Source organism: Chrysemys picta, chromosome 4 (genome assembly GCF_011386835.1).
Source record: "Chrysemys picta bellii isolate R12L10 chromosome 4, ASM1138683v2, whole genome shotgun sequence".
Classification (NCBI taxonomy): Eukaryota; Metazoa; Chordata; order Testudines; family Emydidae; genus Chrysemys; species Chrysemys picta.
The window spans coordinates 59,954,856-59,974,671 of record NC_088794.1 but is presented as its reverse complement, the minus strand read 5'-3'; the positions used below and the strand labels follow the sequence as shown (position 1 = coordinate 59,974,671).

General features: G+C 46.5%; 1 protein-coding gene across 17 annotated transcripts in view; it reads right to left on the bottom strand.

Moving 5' to 3' along the window:
- The window catches only part of SLC26A8 (solute carrier family 26 member 8), a 34,814-nt gene that overhangs the window by 8,038 nt on the left and 6,960 nt on the right, over nucleotides 1-19,816 (bottom strand). For 6 of the 17 annotated variants that reach the window (XM_065592381.1, XM_065592388.1, XM_065592379.1 and 3 more), the window contains exons 4-14: nucleotides 15,111-15,227; nucleotides 13,617-13,792; nucleotides 12,071-12,235; nucleotides 11,439-11,588; nucleotides 10,477-10,572; nucleotides 10,116-10,198; nucleotides 8,924-9,071; nucleotides 7,746-7,859; nucleotides 6,400-6,477; nucleotides 4,648-4,743; nucleotides 1,163-1,269 (exon numbers count right to left, since the gene is read on the bottom strand). In XM_065592381.1, the coding sequence (XP_065448453.1) occupies nucleotides 1,163-1,269; nucleotides 4,648-4,743; nucleotides 6,400-6,477; nucleotides 7,746-7,859; nucleotides 8,924-9,071; nucleotides 10,116-10,198; nucleotides 10,477-10,572; nucleotides 11,439-11,588; nucleotides 12,071-12,235; nucleotides 13,617-13,792; nucleotides 15,111-15,227 (1,330 nt within the window). The remainder of the gene's footprint in view (nucleotides 1-1,162; nucleotides 1,270-4,647; nucleotides 4,744-6,399; nucleotides 6,478-7,745; nucleotides 7,860-8,923; nucleotides 9,072-10,115; nucleotides 10,199-10,476; nucleotides 10,573-11,438; nucleotides 11,589-12,070; nucleotides 12,236-13,616; nucleotides 13,793-15,110; nucleotides 15,228-19,816) is intronic. The other 11 variants (XM_065592380.1, XM_065592386.1, XM_065592383.1 and 8 more) reach the window with 3 other exon arrangements.

The window sequence follows — 19,816 nt, the reverse complement described above, 5'->3', positions numbered from 1 at the left end:
CTAGAGTGTGGCTAGTGTCAGTGTGTAGTGACACTGTACTCAAAGAAATCCATTTCCTGGTAACTTTTCTCATGCTTTAGAGTATTGTCAGTACACATCCCCACTTTTGGGAAATTCACAAGCAGTAACAAACTGCCAACATGGTATGAATGGGGAGGATATTTAAATGAACTGTTATCCAGAACTACTCTCCCAAAGTGCTCATTAGATGTCAAGGCTAGGTCACGAAAATGATGCTGCACAGAAATATTTTTATAATTGTGACATTCTGAAGGAATGCCTTAGAAGCCACCTTGGATCAATTCAACTGAGGGCTGTAATACTTTGGTCTAATTCTGGTTGTTAGCCTGGTATGGGGGTGGCTGGATGGTATTTAATGGCTTGGGATATACAGAAGGTCAAACTTGAGGATCTGGTGGTCCCTTTTGGCCTTAAACTCTATGACTCAATAAATGTGTTCTGATACTTTTAAGGACTGGGATACCTGCTAGCTCATAGCATGTCTCTGTACAGAATTTAATGTCCTTTGATAATCACTGGGAAGAAATAATCTGTCCCATAAGTCTATCAATGTAAACCTTAAATAACTGGGGGGAGCGGGGAAAGAGGGCACACGGGGAGATTTTATAGAAGAGTTTTGTTCTGTTACAGGAGTAGAGAAGGGTCCATTTAGTGTCGAACTTGAGTAAGCTGATCTCCCCTGGCAGTGAATGCATTTAGTGAGAAGAAAGATACGTTGATGGACCGAGTCAGGTGAATATCAATGACCACTTTAGGGATAATCTTGGAATGAGGACACAGTGTACCACCTTATTCTTATGGAAGACTGTATATGAAGGGTAGGTGATTAAAGCAAGCAGTTCGCTGAATCTCCTGGTTGATGTTACTGTCACAATAAATGGTCTTCAGTCAGGTGACAGAGGCACCCTTTCCAGAGGCTCAAATGGATAGTCCATCAGCTAGGCTAGGAGGTTAAATTCCCAAAAATGTACCAGTTCATGCACAGATGGGAAATCATTAGACCTGAGAAAAACATTAACCGAAGGGTTTACCCCACAAGCACAAAACCACTTCTGTACTGGACTGTGATATACTGCTATTCCCAAAATAACAACTTTAGGTAAACTTAGTGCCCTGCTCTGAGGGTAACAAGACCTAGTACCTGTGTGACCTAACAGTGATGATGAAGAAGGTGAATCCCATTGCGATGACCAAGCCGATATCGAGACCAAGACACAGAACGGCTGCAAAAGTCACAATCCAAATAACCTTTGAATAAGAGGCAGGGAGAACAATATTAGCTGCTGAAAAGCTCAAACAAGTAGAACACACAAACAGTGCCCCCATGTAACCTGCCACCAAAGACAGCAGCATTCTCTCAGTCAAACCAATAATTCAGCTGCATCCTGTACTGATGAATGTACTTGGGATGGCTTCTCTTAGGCAGAGCTACTGTAAACCTCAGAAAGGCCCTAATGACTTTTCAGTTGAACTTTTCTGGGCAGCACCATCAAGCACTATCTTCACACAGCTCACAGTCAACTTGTGGAACTCCTTGCCTGAGGAGGTTGTGAAGACTAGGACTATAACAGGGTTTAAAAGAGAACGGGATAAATTCATTGAGGTTAAGTCCATTAATGGCTACTAGCCAGGATGGGTAAGGAATGGTGTCCCTAGCCTCTGTTTGTCAGAGGGTGGAGATGGATGGCAGGAGAGAGATCACTTGATCATTACCTGTTAGGTTCACTCCCTCTGGGGAACCTGCCATTGGCCACTGTCAAAAGACAGGATACTGGCCTGGATGGACCTTTGGTCTGACCCAATCCGGTCATTCTTATGTTCTTAAGCTAGATTTATTATTATATTAGTAGTAGTAGTATTACAACAGCATCTATGAGCCACAGTCATGGCCCAGGAACACATGCTAGGCGCTACACAAACACAGCAGAATGAACTATGTGATGGCTGCAAACATCATGTTGGTTCTGCAACATTTTTGAGAAGGGAGATTTGGTGGGTTTACTTAGGAGGGGATCAGCTAAATGGAAAGAAAAGGGAGAGGAAAGAAGGAGAAGGGGACAGGGCAGGGGAAAAGGTGTGAAGGGAAGCTGAGGTGAAGATACTGTGAGAAGGGAGTGGAGGGCTGGAGCAAATAGCCAATCAGCATAGGGCAGAGAAAGTCAGAAAACATTCTATAGTTGTGATTGGACTGTCCAAAGGCCAGAAGGACCCTGCTTTGGCTGCTGCTGGTCCTATCACATGGCATCTCTGTCTGGCTTTTCTCTGCAGCTCATTTGGTTGCTGTCAGGGCCGGCTCTGGCTTTTTTGCCGCCCCAGGCAAAAAAGCCGCCGGCGCCCCCCCCCCCCCCCACCTGCGGGGGGGGGAGGGGGGGGGAGGGCGACCGGAGCCCCGGGGGGAGGGCGGCGAGCCCCCCCGGCGGCCGGGGGAAGGGCGGCCGGAGCCCTGGGAGGAGGGCGGTGAGCCCCCGTGGAGGCTCCGCTCTCCCCCCGGCGGCCGGGGGGCCGGAGCCCTGGGAGGAGGGCGGCGAGCCCCGGCAGCCGGGGGGGAGGGCGGCCGGAGCCCTGGGAGGAGGGCGGCGAGCCCCGGCCGGGGCTCCGCTCTCCCCCTGGAGGCCAGAGCGCAGGGGGCAGGGCAGCTAGAGGGCGGCGAGCCCCAGCCAGGGCTCGCCGCTCTCCCCCGGCGGCCGGGGGGAGGGTGCCGGGGGGGAGGGCAGCCAGAGCGCCGGGGGGAGGGCGGCGAGCCCGGCCGTGGCTCCGCTCTCCCTGGGGGGCCGGAGCGCTGCGCTGCCCCCCTCCAGGTGCCGCCCCAAGCACAAGCTTGGTGGGCTGGTGTCTGGAGCCGGCCCTGGTTGCTGTATGAAAGTAGAGGTTAGAAATGATAGCAGGTGAAGTGTCTCAACTTCACTCCTGGAACATTTCTACCCTGGAAGTGGTGACAGACAAAGATCAAAACACAGGGCTTCAGAACCTCAACCATAGAATCAAGCTACCAATGCTGATAGATTTACTCCTCCTACTCCACCAAATATACAGGCACCATACATTTGAGGATGCAGAATCCAAAGCCGATAATACATCAGTGGCAGTGTTATGTGCAACTACAAGGGGATCCAAGTTTGCATACATAATTGTGCCCTACACCAAGAGGACTAAAAGGATGAGAAGGCCTGGCTGAGACAGGGTGCTGAGAATTCCCAACACAGGTCTGGAGCGCCATCCCCAATGGCAGAAAAACTGTACTGAGTCCCTGGGTACCAAGACCCAGTCTCTCCCAGAAGGCGCGCATGTGCTAAATCCTGGAGTGGAGTAACAGGGGAAAGAACCCTGCTCTGGTCAACTGAAGAAAACACAACCACTCTCATTGGAAATGGAGGCACAAGTGACCCAGATGCTCCATCCTTTCCAGGGAGTATTGACAGAGGTTGACACCAAAGTCTCCACAATCTGAGGAGGATGAAAAGTTGATGCTCAGTTGGAATCTTAAGCCTTCTTAACAGGGTTTCAGTGATGTGAAGGTATCAAATGGCAATTGGGGTCATGCTCCTCTGAGCTCAGAATCCTGCATGAGGGGAGAGGGGATGTGTGTCCACACATGGTGGGAAGACAGCATGGCTCCAATGGACACTGCTTCCTATAGGTTCAGTAGTTCAGTCACCAAGAGCACACTTCCACCTACTGTGTGGATCTACTTGGCTAACACTTTTTAAAAGCAGATCCTGAATTTAAAGTGAGAGGTTGGCTATAGGTTACAGGCTGCTTTTACACCAGTATGTGTTTGAATAAATTACAGTTCAGCTAATATATTTTTGAAATGTTTTAATAAGCTGTTTTAGTTCAGCTGGAAATGATCTAGGTTCATAGAATTTTAGAAAATCTTGTTTCCAGCTATAAGTCTTGCCAAGGAGTAGGTTACTCAAGTTTTATAGTGTTTATATATAAACAGGCTACTACAGTTATGGGCCTCTCTTGTCCCAGCTACCAAAACCACAGCATTGGCCAAGAGTAGTGAAAACAGGATGTATGATCTGGAAGCAAAGCTCCTTAGCTAAGTTTCCTTTCCTTAACACGCAGAACACTAAAGGAGGTATCGCACCTAGTTTATCTATTTATCAGATAGGTATGTATACCATGCTCATCACTGTGGGATCTGAGCATTCAACATTTGTCTACTTCAAACATATGTGGAGATAATTTTGTTGATTTTTTCATTACATATATTTTATTTTGGGAGAAACTTTGTTCAATATATTTGTTCTTTTTTTAAAAAAAAGGATACCAAGTAATCTCTAGGTGAAAGAGGACGTGGGCTGGCTTGGGTGCAGGTGAGAACTGCTTCCTTACAAACATCCAGCTCTACTAGCCTGAAGTCACCCACATGGTACCTGAACCGTTTGCCTCCCCTAACATTTTGAGGCCATAAGCAATTTGGCCTATATTGAAATAATTGCAAGTTAATTTGTAAAACTATTTCACTGCATCAAACAGCCCCTTTCAGTAATTCAACCTCCTCTGTGCATCAGAGGACCATCTTTCCAAGAGCACCTGAATTGTTTGCTCTGCATCCTTCCCTGAAAGCACCTCCCCATTTCCCTGCCCCAAATCCCTGTGTGAGTCTTTCCCACTTACAAAATGATACTTATCCTGTCTCCACAGGGTGGGGATGTCCATAAATTTTTCAAGAAATGGGAACATGTTGACCATTACAATCGCAGCTAGTACAGCCTATGAGAGTCAGAGAAAAATAGCATTTATTCTCCTGTTAATTCGTTATGGGACTCTAAACATGCTATGAAATGGATACATAGACCACGGCTAGATGAACTGCTAAGTTAAGATGTTAAAATATCTACATTTCAGTAATTACCGTGTATACATATGACTAACAATTTTCTTCTGATCTGTAAACCCATATTAAATTTGTGTATAATCTCTTGTCTAATTTCATAGGAATGTCTGCAAATATTATTGCATTGTCTGTTGAAATATGTGTTAACTTCCACTGCAGTACTCTTCAATAAACCACAGCAAATATGCTTTTGCCTCCTGAAACACTAAGGGAGGGCCACATTGCCACCACAAAAATACTGCTTCTATAAGGAGTGCTTTCCACTAGCATGGACAACACATAGCCGTCTGACACCATTTGTCAAAAACACCCCTTTCTCCTAATGCAGACAAGAGAATTGGGGGTGGGTAACATCCAATTTGTCAGCTAGTTCTGGGAAAGGGCTTGGTCTTCCCATCTTAGGCCATGTCTACACTTACAAGCTTACAGCAACACAGCTGTATTGATACAGCTGTGCTGCTGTCAGTGCGCTCATGTGGCTGCGTCATGCAGACGGGAGAGAGCTCTCCTGTTGACACAATAAAACCAGCTCAACAATGGCGATAGCTATATTGGTGGGAGAGTGTCTCCTGCCAACACAGCAATGTGTACACGAGCGCTTATGCTGGCAACATTTATGTCACTGAGGAGTGTGGTTTTTTCACACCCCTGAGCGACAAAAGTTTTGCTGACATAAATGCTAGTGCAGACATGGCCTTACAGAGAGGCCAGGGGACATTGGGAAATATGGCTTGGCCTCAGCAGTTCCCTAAGTAAAACTTTCAAAAGAATGGGAGAGCCAGAAGAAATATTAAGAGATAAATGGAAAAATAGGCCCCTGAAGAACAATATTTTATTATAGTCTCATATGGCAATGAAAGATCTGGGGGAGGCAGTTTAGGAGACCATTTGATTTTGGAATAAATCTCAAAGTCCAAGCTGGTACCAGACATACTAAAACCAAATTCCAGTTGGAGGGTTTTGTGTCCTTTAGTGAAGTCTCTAAGGCACCAATCCTACAAACACTTACACATTTATGTCTAAGAGTACTTCATGGAAGTGTATAACTCCGTTGAGTTCAATGGGACTACTCAGTGTAAGAGTTTGCAAGATAGGGGACTAAGATAATAAGTATCAGGGGGTAGCCGTGTTAGTCTGTACATCCGAAGAAGTGAGGTTTTTACTCACGAAAGCTTATGCCCAAATAAATCTGTTAGTCTTTAAGGTGCCACCAGACTCCTTGTTGTTTTTGTAAGATAATAAGTGAAACCTTTATTTTTAAATGATGGGTTCTGGCTATGAAGTTTCATTTATGCTTCAGCCAGTGAGATCAAGCTCTTTCTAAACAACCAGAAATGGGCCTGAGATGCAAAATTTTCTATCTGGATTTTCAGCCCTATAAAGTTTAGGGGAGTTTGAATCTGTGACTTTGGTTTGGTCCCATCCCTTGAAACCATTAACTGTAGTGTAATCCCTAATGCATTCTGGAAGACTTCTGTATTATGCTTAGTTATGGGAGCAGCCTACTTACATTCTATTTCAAATTCACTTACATTAGGCAGAGACTGGAAAAAGTGTCCTAGTTTCATCACTACCACTAGCATTATGGATGCTCCAATTAGTGCTGCAAACTGAACACAAATATTGTGTTAGAGATGCATTCCGGAGCTTACCATGAGTTGCTCCTCTGCTAAACTCCTCAGATATCAAAGCTTGTACAGCCACCAGCAGCGCAGCTTATTGAGGTAAGAGACTAATGAAGGATTTCACGGGACAATGGGAAATAGTACTTCAAAAGTACAATTGCTTTGTCAAACCCTACACCTCCGAAGCACCAGCTTTCACTGGGCTGCTCATCCCATTGGCCTAATCCCGTTCAGAGAATTCTGAAAGAGCCTGGTGACATTGTATACCACTCAGATACACTCTTCTTTTCAGCTGAAGGACCATTTGCCCACAAACAGTATAAGCAGGGGGATTTGAGACCTCCTTCAAGTAAGGAAAGGGGCAAAGGAAATCGTGTGCCTCTGATTGCAAGACCACCACTATTACGCCCTAGTACAGGAGCAGCAGCAAAAGTAGATGACCCATCGTGTTCTGCTATAGATACTGCAAAACTAGTAGTATGTGATCATGTAATTAAAGACTACATGTTAATGCAGAAGTATACAGGGACGGAATTAACGTTGCACAGGCATAATTGTGAAAAGTGGTGTTTACAGAAGTCTGTAAATTGCTTGGATGAAAACCAGGCCCTAGTGCAGAGGTGGGAAACTACGGCCCGCAAGCCACATCTGGCTTGCCCCTGGCCTCTCCCCTGCTGTCTCCCTTCCCCCGCATCCTCACCTTGCCGCGCCGCCAGCGCTCTGGCCCGCTGCTCCCATCGGGCAGCAGGGCCTGCTGCTCTGAGCTGCATGGTAAGGGGGCAGGGAGCAGGGGGGGTTGGATAAGGGGCAGGAAGTCCCAGGGGCAGTCAGGGGGCGGTTGGATGGGGCGGAGGTTCTGGGGGCGGTCGGTCAGGGGACGGGGAACGGGGAGGAGGGGGAGTGGTTGGATAGGTGTGGGAGACCCGAGGGTCTGTCAGGGGGTGGGGGTGTGGATAGGGTTGGGGTAGTCAGGGGACAGGGAGCAGGGGGGGTTGGATGGGTCGGGGATTCTGCGGGGGGCAGTCAGGGGGCAGGAAGTGGGAGGGGGTGGATAGGGGGCAGGGGCCAGACTGTTTGGGGAGGCACAGCCTTCCCTACCCAGCCCTCCATACAGTTTTGCAACCCCGATGTGGCCCTCGGGCCAAAAAGTTTGCCCACCCCTGCCCTAGTGGAATTATATTGATCCTAGATGAGGGTCTGGAAGCTTGACCTCCTGATCAGGTGTTGCAGCTCATACAACCAACCCAACTCACCTGTGTTTTTCCGCCTGTCTTCTCCTGAATGACAGTCCCAGAAATAGCACAGCTGACAGCAAAGCTTTTGAAAAATGAGCTGAAGATATTGCATAGCCCCACAGTCATGAGCTCCTATAAAGCACAGCCAAAACAAAAACACACAACCCCAACACTTACTTATCATAGTAACTGTGTTTTTTTTCCAAGAGTGATATTACTGTCTGCTCTCACTTATGGGATGCCTGCCTGTGCTGCTAAGCTTTGGGAACCTTCTGAAAAGCAGTGCTTGCTACGGCGCTCCCTTTCATTGTACCACATGTTCATCCCTGAAGCACTGACCTCAACAACTTCAGTTCCTTCTTCTAGAAGAGTCCTTTGAGAGTTAACTCTAGCACCCTGCATGAATGACACCCAATTAACATGCACAGCACAATGTACCTATGCAAATGCTGGGTGCAAGTGACAAGCCCTTTGTATTCCCCAAAGGCTACAAGAAGTCATGCTGACTTCCTACCTGCCTTAGTTCCATCCTCATAAAATCTCAATGCCTTCATAAGAAGCTAAATATGAAATGGCGCAAGCTTGCTAGTTACTAACTATAGTACACTAGAAATAATGGAGTTGGGAGCCAAAGACTTCCCATATCATCACACCAGACAGAGAAGATCCATACACTAACAGGTGGCTACAGAAAGGAAGGAAATAGGGCTATTCAGCCCTTTTATAACCTTGGCTATTAATGTCTGGGTGCTGTGGAATAGGCACCGCTCTCCGAACAGATTCCAAAATTCATTGGCATAAGCAGCGGGTGCAACCCACAATTAGGAACATACAAAGGTCAGGTTGTAGAAGAAGCAGCTGTTTTAGCCCAGCCTCTCCAACCCCCCTACCATATCCCAATGTATCTTTCTTCAGCGGCAAACAAACATCCATATGCATGTGATTGGTTTCTGGCAGAGTGCTGGAGGTCACCCGTTGTTTTAGCCTTTCTCAACTCCTATGCTGCTTCAGCTAATTATGATGCCAGTGCTCTTCCTCCCATTGGGAAGGTAGCTGAGTTGCTGTAAAGCCACTGGGCTGCATTTCTGCTCTGCCTCTGGGACTCCCACCACACTCCGAGCCAGTTAATGGCTTTGGTAAGTGACAAGTAAGTCCAGTTCGGCTGGTCTGGGAAGCACGTGAGGTTTTGCTCTCACCTGGTTGCTGGAGATGTTGTAGTTGTGAATACAAGCGTACCTCTTTCCCACAAAAATGAGAAGGAAGTAGCTTACAATAGCCAGGGAGAAGGCATGGGCTACAATCCTGCTCAAATTTGACAAGTCTGGCAGCGTAGGAGGCAGAAACCTGGAATAGCAGAGAATAAATTGTCTTAATCTTGTTCTGTGCCTTACGTACAGTCCCCTTTTCAGGACCTCAGCTGATGGCATTCAGTACTCTTCAGGAGATGCTCTGACTCTTGTTGGGGTGGTCACTGCTATCTCATGAGAATCCCTTAATGTATTTGCACAGTAAATGTAAGTCAGTAATTTGTGGAGAATACTGTTGAAAAGAGCAGCAGATGGAGGGTGGATCAAAGAGCATCCAGGTAGCCTCTTTCCAACCAGCATATCCACAGGAGCTGGGCAGGATGTCAAGCATTACCTTAAGCACTAGGCAGAAACCTTGCTAACACACAGAGGAGCATTTCATGACCCTATGGGAGGTGTGAGAGAGCTGCTGGTTGAGGTGTGTCTAGGCTCCCCTATCTACATGTTGCCTTTGGGAGCACACAATGAAGGGGGCACAGACTGCACCTATTTTCAGCAGCAATAAGGATCATTGTTGAATGTGTTTTACCCAGCGCCCTCCTCTCAGAAATATCCCGCACTGCAATGCACTTTCCACTTGGCTTCAACTGCTCGCCTATAACCTCTTGGTGCCTGAATTTCAACTTCTGTAAAATAAGGATACTTAATATCTCAATTGCAGGGATAGTGTGAGGTTTAGTTCATTAATGTCTGTAAAATATTTTAAGTCCATTGCAAGGAAAGCCAAATGTAAAGAAAAATGACCGGGGAGAGGGGGGTGGAAAGATTTGGAAAAACAAAAACAGAAACCACAAACAAGAACCTTTCTCTACAATTTAAAATAAAATTTAATCTAAAAATGTAAATAAATAAAATAAAAATTGTGGATGACACAAAGATTGGTGGATGGTAAATAATGGTGAGGACAGAGCAGACATACAGAACAATTTGGATTACTTGGTAAGATGGGCCCATTCAAACCAAATGTTTTCAGAAAGCCAAATGCAAAGTCATACATCTAGGAACAAGGAATGCAGGCCACATCTCCCTCTCTCCCTCTCTAAAAAGAGTACATTTTCATTCATAACTGGAAATTACCAACCTGTGTGGAACCATTTTGGCCACAAGCATACTGGATTCGGCATGCAGATGAACATGGTTAGCAATAATGGTGATTGTAATAATCTGGGAAAGAAAACAGGAAAATTATATTATTGATAGTAAATTCTTGGGGGCAGGGACTGTCTTTTCATACATGTTATACAATACTTCCTTAAGAAATATACAATAAGAAAAGCAGTTTCTAGTTTGTCATAATGGAAGAGTAGGAGAAAGCTAAAGACTTGCTCACAAAATTCTATCATAACTTAACTATGGAATGTTCAACATTCCACAGGAATAATTACAGCAGCTACCTTCAGATTCTTTCTGCAAGTGGAAATATATGAGAATCTTGAAATAACCTGTAAAATGTTCTTTTCAATAAAATATATTACTACTGGCACTTCTGAGCTTCTTGCAGTTGACCATGATTGTGATGTGGCAGTATGGGAGGCATCCTATATAAGGAGATATTAAAATCAACTTTATTATTGACTTGACAATTTTTGAACACTAAAGAGTTAAAGTTTTCTTTCTCCAGTTGTTAAATTAATAATAAAGCAGGATGGAAACCAGTTTACAATCTCTGATCCTGGATTCTGACATGGCCATTGTCACAAATGGGCCCTATTCTACAAAGTGCTGAGTGGCCTCAACTTCCACTAACATCAATCAGAGTTGGACTCTAAGTACCTTATTCCTGGGGGAAAGTACCTCTGACCCGCTGAACTTTCAGACTTCTGGCTGAGCAAAATGGTCAGAGTTTTTCTTTAAGCCTGTTCTGAACTTATTTTTACATTTAATATTTTTGATCATTAAAAAAAAGAAAAAGACTCAGGAGAGGAAAAAGAAAAAGAGAAAAAGTAAACGAAAGATGACAACAAAATCTGAATCCACAGCTGGAACCTGTCTCTAAAATAGAATGAGTCTGAACATCCCCAACATCTGGGAAAGTTCAGATTCAGATCCGGATTCAGAAACCCCAATGAGTGTTTAGATGCAAGGTTCTAATTTTGCCCACAATAAATAAAGATAAGAAGTTCCCACTCTGATCCAGGGGATAGACGTGGTGTTTTGGTTTGCGCCCATCTCTTTATAGACATTAGTTACTCCTCACAGCATCCTCAGGAGGCAGGGATGCAGAGATTTAGTAATTGTTCAAAGCCGCTCTGCAAATCAGTGGCAGAACAGACAATGGGACTCGGGAGTTCCTGGTTCACAGCCCCATGCTCTAACCACCATACCAAGTTGCCTCTCACATAGTGAGACTTTGCTGGTTTCTGTTAATTTTAGTTATCATAGTGGATATATGGAGAAGACTTACCAGGAGAAGTTCCATAGGGAATGCAACAGGACTGTGCTTGTAAGTTATCTTGATACAATTGCTGACCCTCAGCATGAGTAGGCCAACCAAAAATAGCAATATACTGGTGGCATTAGCCTTTGGGAGAGCCATGCAATAATGAAACAGGTTCTGAAAGGGAAACATCATAGAGAGGATGAGAAGGGGGTATTACAGCTTTTTATATGAGCTGGCATTTCATACTCTCTAAAAGGATGCCCTTGTATTTCAACTGGTAGGCCCTTCTGTGACAAAAGCATCTTTAATAGGAAGAGGGAGACAGCTACTAAGAACACAGCGAGATTTTAAAAATATGTTTTCTATAGAGAGCAATACAGAAAACAACAGCACAAATATGGCTTTGTACTTCTCATTGTATTTTCTAAAGTGAGTAGAGAACAATATACTTTCTCCAGCCCCTCTCTCCTCCTAGCATCCAGAAAATCTGCATACACTGTATAGTACACCCACCTAGGAAAGGTGAACGCAGCTACGGTTGAGACTTGCCTAATTTCTACCCTAGCAATGTGCTTATACTGAAATTATCTTAATTTCTGAAGCTATTCATCCTCTTCCCCTCCAAGGGGCAGGCACCAAGTGTTTGGTTTACTCACATAGAAAATGGCCAGGGGGCCCATATGGAAGTTGATCACAATCCCGAAGATGAAGGAGAACTGGGATACGATGACATGCAGCGCTGCTGCAGTGAGGTAAGCGTCGATGAGGGTCTTTGGCAGATAGGTTGTGACAAACCCCAAGCAGAAACAGCCTAAAAGCAACTGAAAGGAAGGCAAGAGAGGAATGAGAAGTGGTGACACAAAGGGGACTGAGCCTGACACTAAGGCCTTGGCTATACTTACCCGCTAGTTCGACGGCTGGAAATCGAACTTCTGGGTTCGACTTATCGCGTCTAGTCTGGACGCAATAAGTCGAACCCGGAAGTGCTCGCCGTCGACTGCGGTACTCCAGCTCGCCGAGAGGAGTACCGCAGAGTCGACGGGGGAGCCTGCCTGCCGAGTGTGGACCAAGGTAAGTTCGAACTAATTCGAACTAAGGTACTTCGAACTTCAGCTACGTTATTCACGTAGCTGAAGTTGCGTACCTTAGTTCGAATTAGGGGGGTAGTGTAGACCAAGCCTAAGTGATCAGCTACTTTGGAACCTAATCATTAACTCTCCAACCCCCTCCTTGTCCTTTATAAACCAAAGGGGCTGATTCTCCACTGCTTTATACCAAGTGAACTCATTTGTACCTGTTGCATCCACTTTGCACGAGTGTCAAACACTACCAGAGCAGCCTGACAGCATTTTTCATCCGCTTTGTACTGGTATAAATGACTACATAAAGGTGCAAGCAGTGGAGAATCAGGCTGCCAAATACAAAACATTTAACGCTAACTATACAGTAGCACACAAGGAGATTCTCTGGCTTCCACTTTTGATCTGATGGATTAGGAATAATTCCAAGACAAAAAACAATGTTAAAGAAAAATTAAGAGTCAGTATAGAAATCAGTACATGTAAGGGTAAATCCTTACAAGAACATTGCAGTTAAGAAAAAAAAAACTATTAGAAAAGGTAGGAAATTCAGATTTAAGGTTAAAACTTACAAGAAACCCAAACTTTTGAAAGCATGGAAATCCACAGATAAATTACCAAAACTACCAGGCATCACTGACAAGAGACAAGAGCAGACAAGTGGGGAGAGTCAGAGCAAAAAAAAGTCTTAAAGGTGGAGTCAAAAAGCTGAAATTGATGCAAAGAGATTCAATTGGTGTGTGTGCACAGGTGTTTTGGAGGGAATGAACAGAACAGGCAATCATTGAGTGATCCATCCCCTGTCGGCCACTCTCAGCTTCCAGCAGTTCTTGCTGTGTGGACAGAAAAAAATGCTGATTCAGGAAATATTATGGAGGAAGATGTGCCAGGATTTGGAAATGAATTGAATGCGTGGGTTAAGGGGTAGAGGCACCTTGACATATCTTGGTCGTAAATCATAAGAGGAAAAAGAACTAGAGCCCTGTGTACAATGCACTGCAAAAAATATATATTTCAAACATGTGCTGAGAAAGTTTAACCTGTTGGTAGTTCTAGTTCCCTGGTTTGTACAATGTCCATCAAGGCCACATCCATAGGGAGCTAAAAGGAATGCAACTTCTACCTGGATGATCCCAGTCAGAAATGTTGTTGATGCAGTAAGTGTCAAGGCTTCCATGTAACTCTTCATATAATTTGCATCTGAGAAATTGGCAAAGGTTCCATTAGCAGTCAATATTGGGCGGAAATTCAGCGTCTTCAGAACATCTGCCACCATTGCATTCAGAATGCTGAATGAACCTGTGACCAACAGAAGCAGAGAAGAAGGTTGTATGATTCCCTGCAACCACAGGTCCATCTTTCACCCCCACCCATGCACTAGAGGTCTATTTTCTGTGTGTGTGTCTGTGTGTGTGTGTGCATTCACACACACTTCATAATAGCGATATAAAATCATGTCTCAGACGTATAAAATCAAGTCTCAAACACTGATTCTCACTCACCCCCCTCCCAAGTATATGAAATTCCTGATACTGTATATCATCCAAAAGCAGACTACATTTACAACCTCACAAACATGAACTATCAAGTCGTTCAGATGCATGACCAAAGATTATTTCAAAACAAACTCTAAACAAGCTTTTACCCCTCTGTCAAATAGACTGAAAAGTGAATGTGAAAGAAGTTAGCTGAAGAAGGAAGTGTAGCTCTGGCTCTAAGACTAGAGGGCACCCTATGCCCACTTACTGTGATACAGTGGACAACCTTTTCACCTGAAAGGAAGGGAAAACAAAGGAGGTCTAGGATCAGAACCATCGCCAAAAAATAATTGCCAGGGCTCTGTTCACAGATTTATGTCTCCAATCCATTTGTTTGTTGATCTCCTTGGACAAATCTCTCTGTCTCATGTGTTTGTGTGTTGTGTGAATATATAATTAGGAAGAGTGCAGAACCATTAAGGATGCGATAATGGCAAGCAGCTGTGTGACCCCGTGAGCAGACCAGAAGCCAAATTGTGACTCAGTTTGGTTCCCCACTTGCTCTCGGGGATGGTGGGGGAGAGAAAGAAGGAAGAATATTCTGCGCAAGCCCTACTGTGTCTGGTGCTGATTACTCTTCCATGGAATTCTGGCTCTCTCCTCTGTGCTGGTATCTGTGATGTGGATAGTCCGTGCAAGGAAGTAAGTGGACACCTTACTCCCTTGTGCGGGCATACAAGGTAGTCCACAATTGAGTCCTAAGAGATTTGCTCAGGATCACACAAGTCAGAACCAAGCAGGTGACTGGGAGTCAGGATGCTCACTCCAAGACCATGCTACCAAGTAAGATTAAATAGATGAGACAAAGATAGATACAGGCACCTCCCACACCCAGAGGCGTAGTGAGCGCCCTCCGTACCCTCCAACCGGAGGGGGCCCCGCAAGGAAGGGGGCCCCTAAAAGTGGCAAAATAAATACCGCATTCCAGTTTCTGCATTGTAAGGGGACCCGCCTGGACATATGTTCGGAGGGGGCCACGTTCTTTGTTGCTACGGCCCTGCCCACACCCTCTAATGACAACTCTGCACATGACCCCATAAATCCTGGGGACCCAATTCACAGAGCAGAGTAAAACTTACCAATGGAGATATGGCGCGAAGTCCCAAATACAACATATGTTAATGAGCAGCAGAATGCAGAATAGAAGCCATTGACAATTGGTATTGGTAACCTCGTTAAAAAAACTCCTGACAGTCCTGGAGGAGAAACATACATTTTTAAAAGCAAAGTGTACCTGGCAAGATTTTATCTTCTACTGTACTTTAATTGTCACAAAGAATACTAATAAAATACTGAATCTTAGAAGGTGTATGTGTGTATGCATATTTGTTTGAGAGCACATGTGTGCATCTCTGTGTATGTCAAATATTGTGCATGAGAGTATATGCTGAGCACAAGTAAAAATATATGTATGCAGATGTGTCCAGGCCTGTACATAGCAGGCTATAAATTCAGTTAAGGAAATTTGATGTCAACTTGAAGTCCATTGTATATTCCCCAATAAAAACTATGTTAAAAACTGGGGGTAAAGACTAAGGGTATGTCTACACTACGAGAGTAGTTCGATTTCACTTAAATCGAATATGTGGAATCGATATTGCAAAGTTGAACCTGTGTAGCCACACTAAGGACAGTAATTGGACTGTGTGAGTCCACACTAACGGGGCAAGCGTCAATATTGGAAGCGGTGCACTGTGGGCAGCTATCCCACAGTTCCCGCAGTCCCCGCTGCCCATTGGAATTCTGGGTCGAGCCCCCAATGCCTGCTGGGGAAAAAAGGTGTCGAGGGTGGTTTTGGGTAACTGTCGTCATCCAACCGTCACTCCCGCCCTCCCTCCCTGAAAGCGCCGGCGGGCGATCAGTTCGCGCACTTTTCTGATGAGTGACAGCGCGGACGCCACAGCACTGCGAGCATGGAGCCCGCTGCGACCATCGCTGCAGTTATGGCCGTTGTCAACACCTCGCACCTTATCAGCCACCTTTTCCAGAGGCAGATGTTGAGAAATCGGGCGAGGAGGCTACGGCAGCGCGATGAGGACATGAAGTCTGAGAGTGGCACAGACCTGTCACAAAGCATGGGACCCCGCGCCGTGGACATCATGGTGGCACTGGGTCATGTTGATGCCATGGAACGGCGATTCTGGGCACGTGAAACAAGCACGGACGGTGGGACCGCATAGTGCTGCAGGTCTGGGATGAATCCCAGTGGCTGAGAAACTTTCGCATGCGGAAGGGAACTTTCCTTGAACTTTGTGAGTTGCTGTCCCCTGCCCTGAAGCGCAAGGACACCCGGATGCGAGCAGCCCTGACTGTCCAGAAGCGAGTGGCCATAGCCCTCTGGAAGCTTGCAACGCCAGACAGCTACTGGTCAGTCGCGAACCACTTTGGCGTGGGCAAATCTACCGTGGGGGTTGTTGTCATGCAAGTAGCCAACGCAATCGTTGATGTACTGCTGTCAAAGGTAGTGACCCTGGGAAACGTGGAGGTCATCATAGATGGCTTCGCCGCGATGGGATTCCCAAACTGCGGTGGGGCTATAGATGGAACTCACATCCCTATCCTGGGACCGGACCACCAGGCCAGCCAGTACATTAACCGAAAGGGCTACTTTTCAATGGTACTGCAAGCACTGGTGGACCATAGGGGACGTTTTACCAACATCAACGTCGGATGGCCGGGCAAGGTTCATGACGCTCATGTTTTCAGGAACTCTGGTCTGTTTAGACGGCTGCAGGAAGGTATTTACTTCCCGGACCACAAAATAACTGTTGGGGATGTGGAGATGCCTATAGTGATCCTCGGGGACCCAGCCTACCCGCTAATGCTCTGGCTCATGAAGCCCTATACAGGCGCCCTGGACAGTGAAAAGGAACTCTTCAACTACCGTCTGAGCAAGTGCAGAATGGTGGTGGAGTGTGCTTTTGGATGTCTCATGGGGAGATGGAGAAGCTTACTGACTCGCTCTGATCTCAGCGAAACCAATATCCCCATTGTTATTGCAGCTTGCTGTGTGCTCCACAATCTCTGTGAGAGCAAGGGGGAGACCTTCATGGCGGGGTGGGAGGTTGAGGCAAGTCGCCTGGCTGCTGATTACGCCCAGCCAGACAGCCGTGAGATTAGAAGAGCCCAGCGGGACGCGCTGTGCATCCGGGAGGCTTTGAAACCTAGGCTCCTGAGTGAGCAGGGTAACCTGTGACTATTTAGTTTGTTTACAGAGAAGCTGAACATGCCCCCGTTTCTTTACCCAGTGAATGTTCAGTATCCTCTCCAGTTTCATACCCGTTCACCCCCTTCCAACCCACGCTTAAAAATAAAATCACTGAAAATTTGTTAATGAACAACGTTTTCTTTATTACTGTTTTCGCGGTAAAGTGTTGAAACTGGGACGCAGAGTGTGGTGGGGAGCGGGCGTAGTGTAGTGATGCAGAGGACGCTTCTAAATTCGAGGAATGACAGGCTCCTGCTTCTAGAGTGGTCCGCACTGGTGGACTGATTGTTTCAACGGAGCCTGCCACTTCTCCTGTTCGGGACTCTGTGTGGGGGGGCTATGTGACTTTGTGGCAGGGGGAGGACGGTTACAGATCCCCTGCTGCGTGGCTCTGTGATCCAGGATAAGGACCGCTGCATAAGATCTCTAACCGCCCTCCCCCGCCACAAAGTCACATAGCCCCCCCACAGAAAATGAAAACCACCTCCCAGACTGACCAGGGTGCCTAGTGACTGCACTGTGTGTGTGATCTGTTGCTGAACCTGCCCCCGTGTCTGTACCAACCCCTTTCCCCCGCTTCAAACAGACTGTCTTCTAAAAAAACATGATGGAAACAGTAATTAACAGAAACGTATTTTTTATTAGCAACTAGACAGTTAGGGTATGAAACGGATGGGGGCTTGGGTGAGGCGGGAAGGAAAGGACTTATCAAATTTTGGGGAATGACAGCCTTCTGCTACTTGAGCAGTCTGCAGGGGTAGAGTGACAGTTTTCACAGACTCTGCAGCCCCTCCTTCTTGGTACTTTGGGTGAGGGGAGTATGGGACTTTGTGGCGGGGGACGGTGGTTACAGATAGACTGCAGCGGGGCTCTGTCCTCCTGCCTCCGGTCCTGCAAAACATTCACAAGGCGCCGGAGCATGTCCGTTTGCTCCCTCATTAGTCCAAGCAGCGTTTGAGTCGCCTGCTGGTCTTCCTGCCGCCACCTGTCCTCCCGTTCACTGTGTGCTCGCTGGTATTGCGAGATGTTCTCCCTCCACTGGGTCTGCTGGGTTGCCTCGGCTCGGGAGCAGCACATAAGTTCTCAGAACATGTCGTCCCGTGTCCTTTTCTTTCTATGCCTAATCTGCGCCAGCCTCTGGGAGTCTGATGACCGGGTAGGTCGGGAGACAGTCACAGCTGTGGGATGGGAAAAAGGGAGTGAATTCCTCAGAAAGATAAATTTTTTGGTGAACAAAGAAAATAGTCTTTCTCTGTGAACAAGACCATTCACAGCACCTATCACATGCGCACTCAGGACAAGGTTGAATTTTCGGCCTTCGCATTCAGTGCCTGGGGTCTTGCAGTGCAGATCACACAAGCAGAACAGGACAGCGGAATTTGGGTAGCAGGCTGACATGGTAAGCCGTAGACTTGTGGCAGCTTAAAACTTTAATAATAGCACTGCCCTTCTTTCACGTTCAAAGCAATGCTCCTAGCGTTGGCCAGTTCCTGCTGCCAGCAATCCGGCAAGCATGAACTCTGCCCCTGTCCCACCCCCTCCCGGCTGTCCCCGGGAAAGATCCCTCTATGCTGCCCCTCTCCCGCCTCTACTGCATGGCTGTAAACCGCTGGTTACAGTTCTGTAAAGGAACAGGCAAGCAGTCCCAATACTAACATTCCCCTAATTCAAAGCAGGTCACCATGAGCGACATCACTCTTATGAGGATTTCAGACAGCGACAAAGAACGCATGCTTTGTGAAAGCTTGCAAAGACCAGGGCCGTATACCGCCATGCTGTGCAAGGCAATGATACCAGAGTACTTGATGATAGCCTGACGCGGAAACGTTTCATACTACGGAGGACACAACAAGGCCGCTCTCCCAAGGAACCTCATACAAAGGCTTTCCAATTACCTCCAGGAGAGCTTCATGGATATGTCCCATGAGGATTTCTGCTCTATCCCCAGACATATAGACCGAATTTTACTGTAGCTGCACTGGCAAGGACTAAACAGTAGAGCGCCTAGGGCAAACCAGTCAAGATAAACCGGACATTGTTAAATTTTTTTGCAGCAGTTGCACTGCCAAAGACTAAAACTTTAAGTGCCTAGGACAATCTAATCATGAAAAACCCACAGTTAATATTAATGTTCTGTTCAAAATAAATGTTTACATGTTTAAAACACTTACCGGCTGATCCTTCCCCTGATTCTGGGTCCGGGTTAACGCCTGGGGACGGTTGGTAGGGGATCTCTGTGAGGATGATGAAGAGATCCTGGCTGTCTGGGAAATCAGCGTTGTAAGCGCTGTCGACTGCCTCGTCCTCCTCATCTCCTTCCTCATCTTCCCCGTCCACTACCATCTCCAAGGAAGCGGGCGTCGACAATATCCCATCCTCAGAGTCCACGGTCAGTGGTGGGGTAGTGGTGGCAGCCGCACCTAGGATGGAATGCAGTGCCTCGTAGAAACGGCATGTCTGGGGCTGGGATCCGGAGCGTCCGTTTGCCTCTTTGGTCTTCTGGTACCCTTGTCTCAGCTTCCTTGATTTTCACGCGGCACTGCGTTGCATCCCGGCTGTATCCTCTCTCTGTCATGG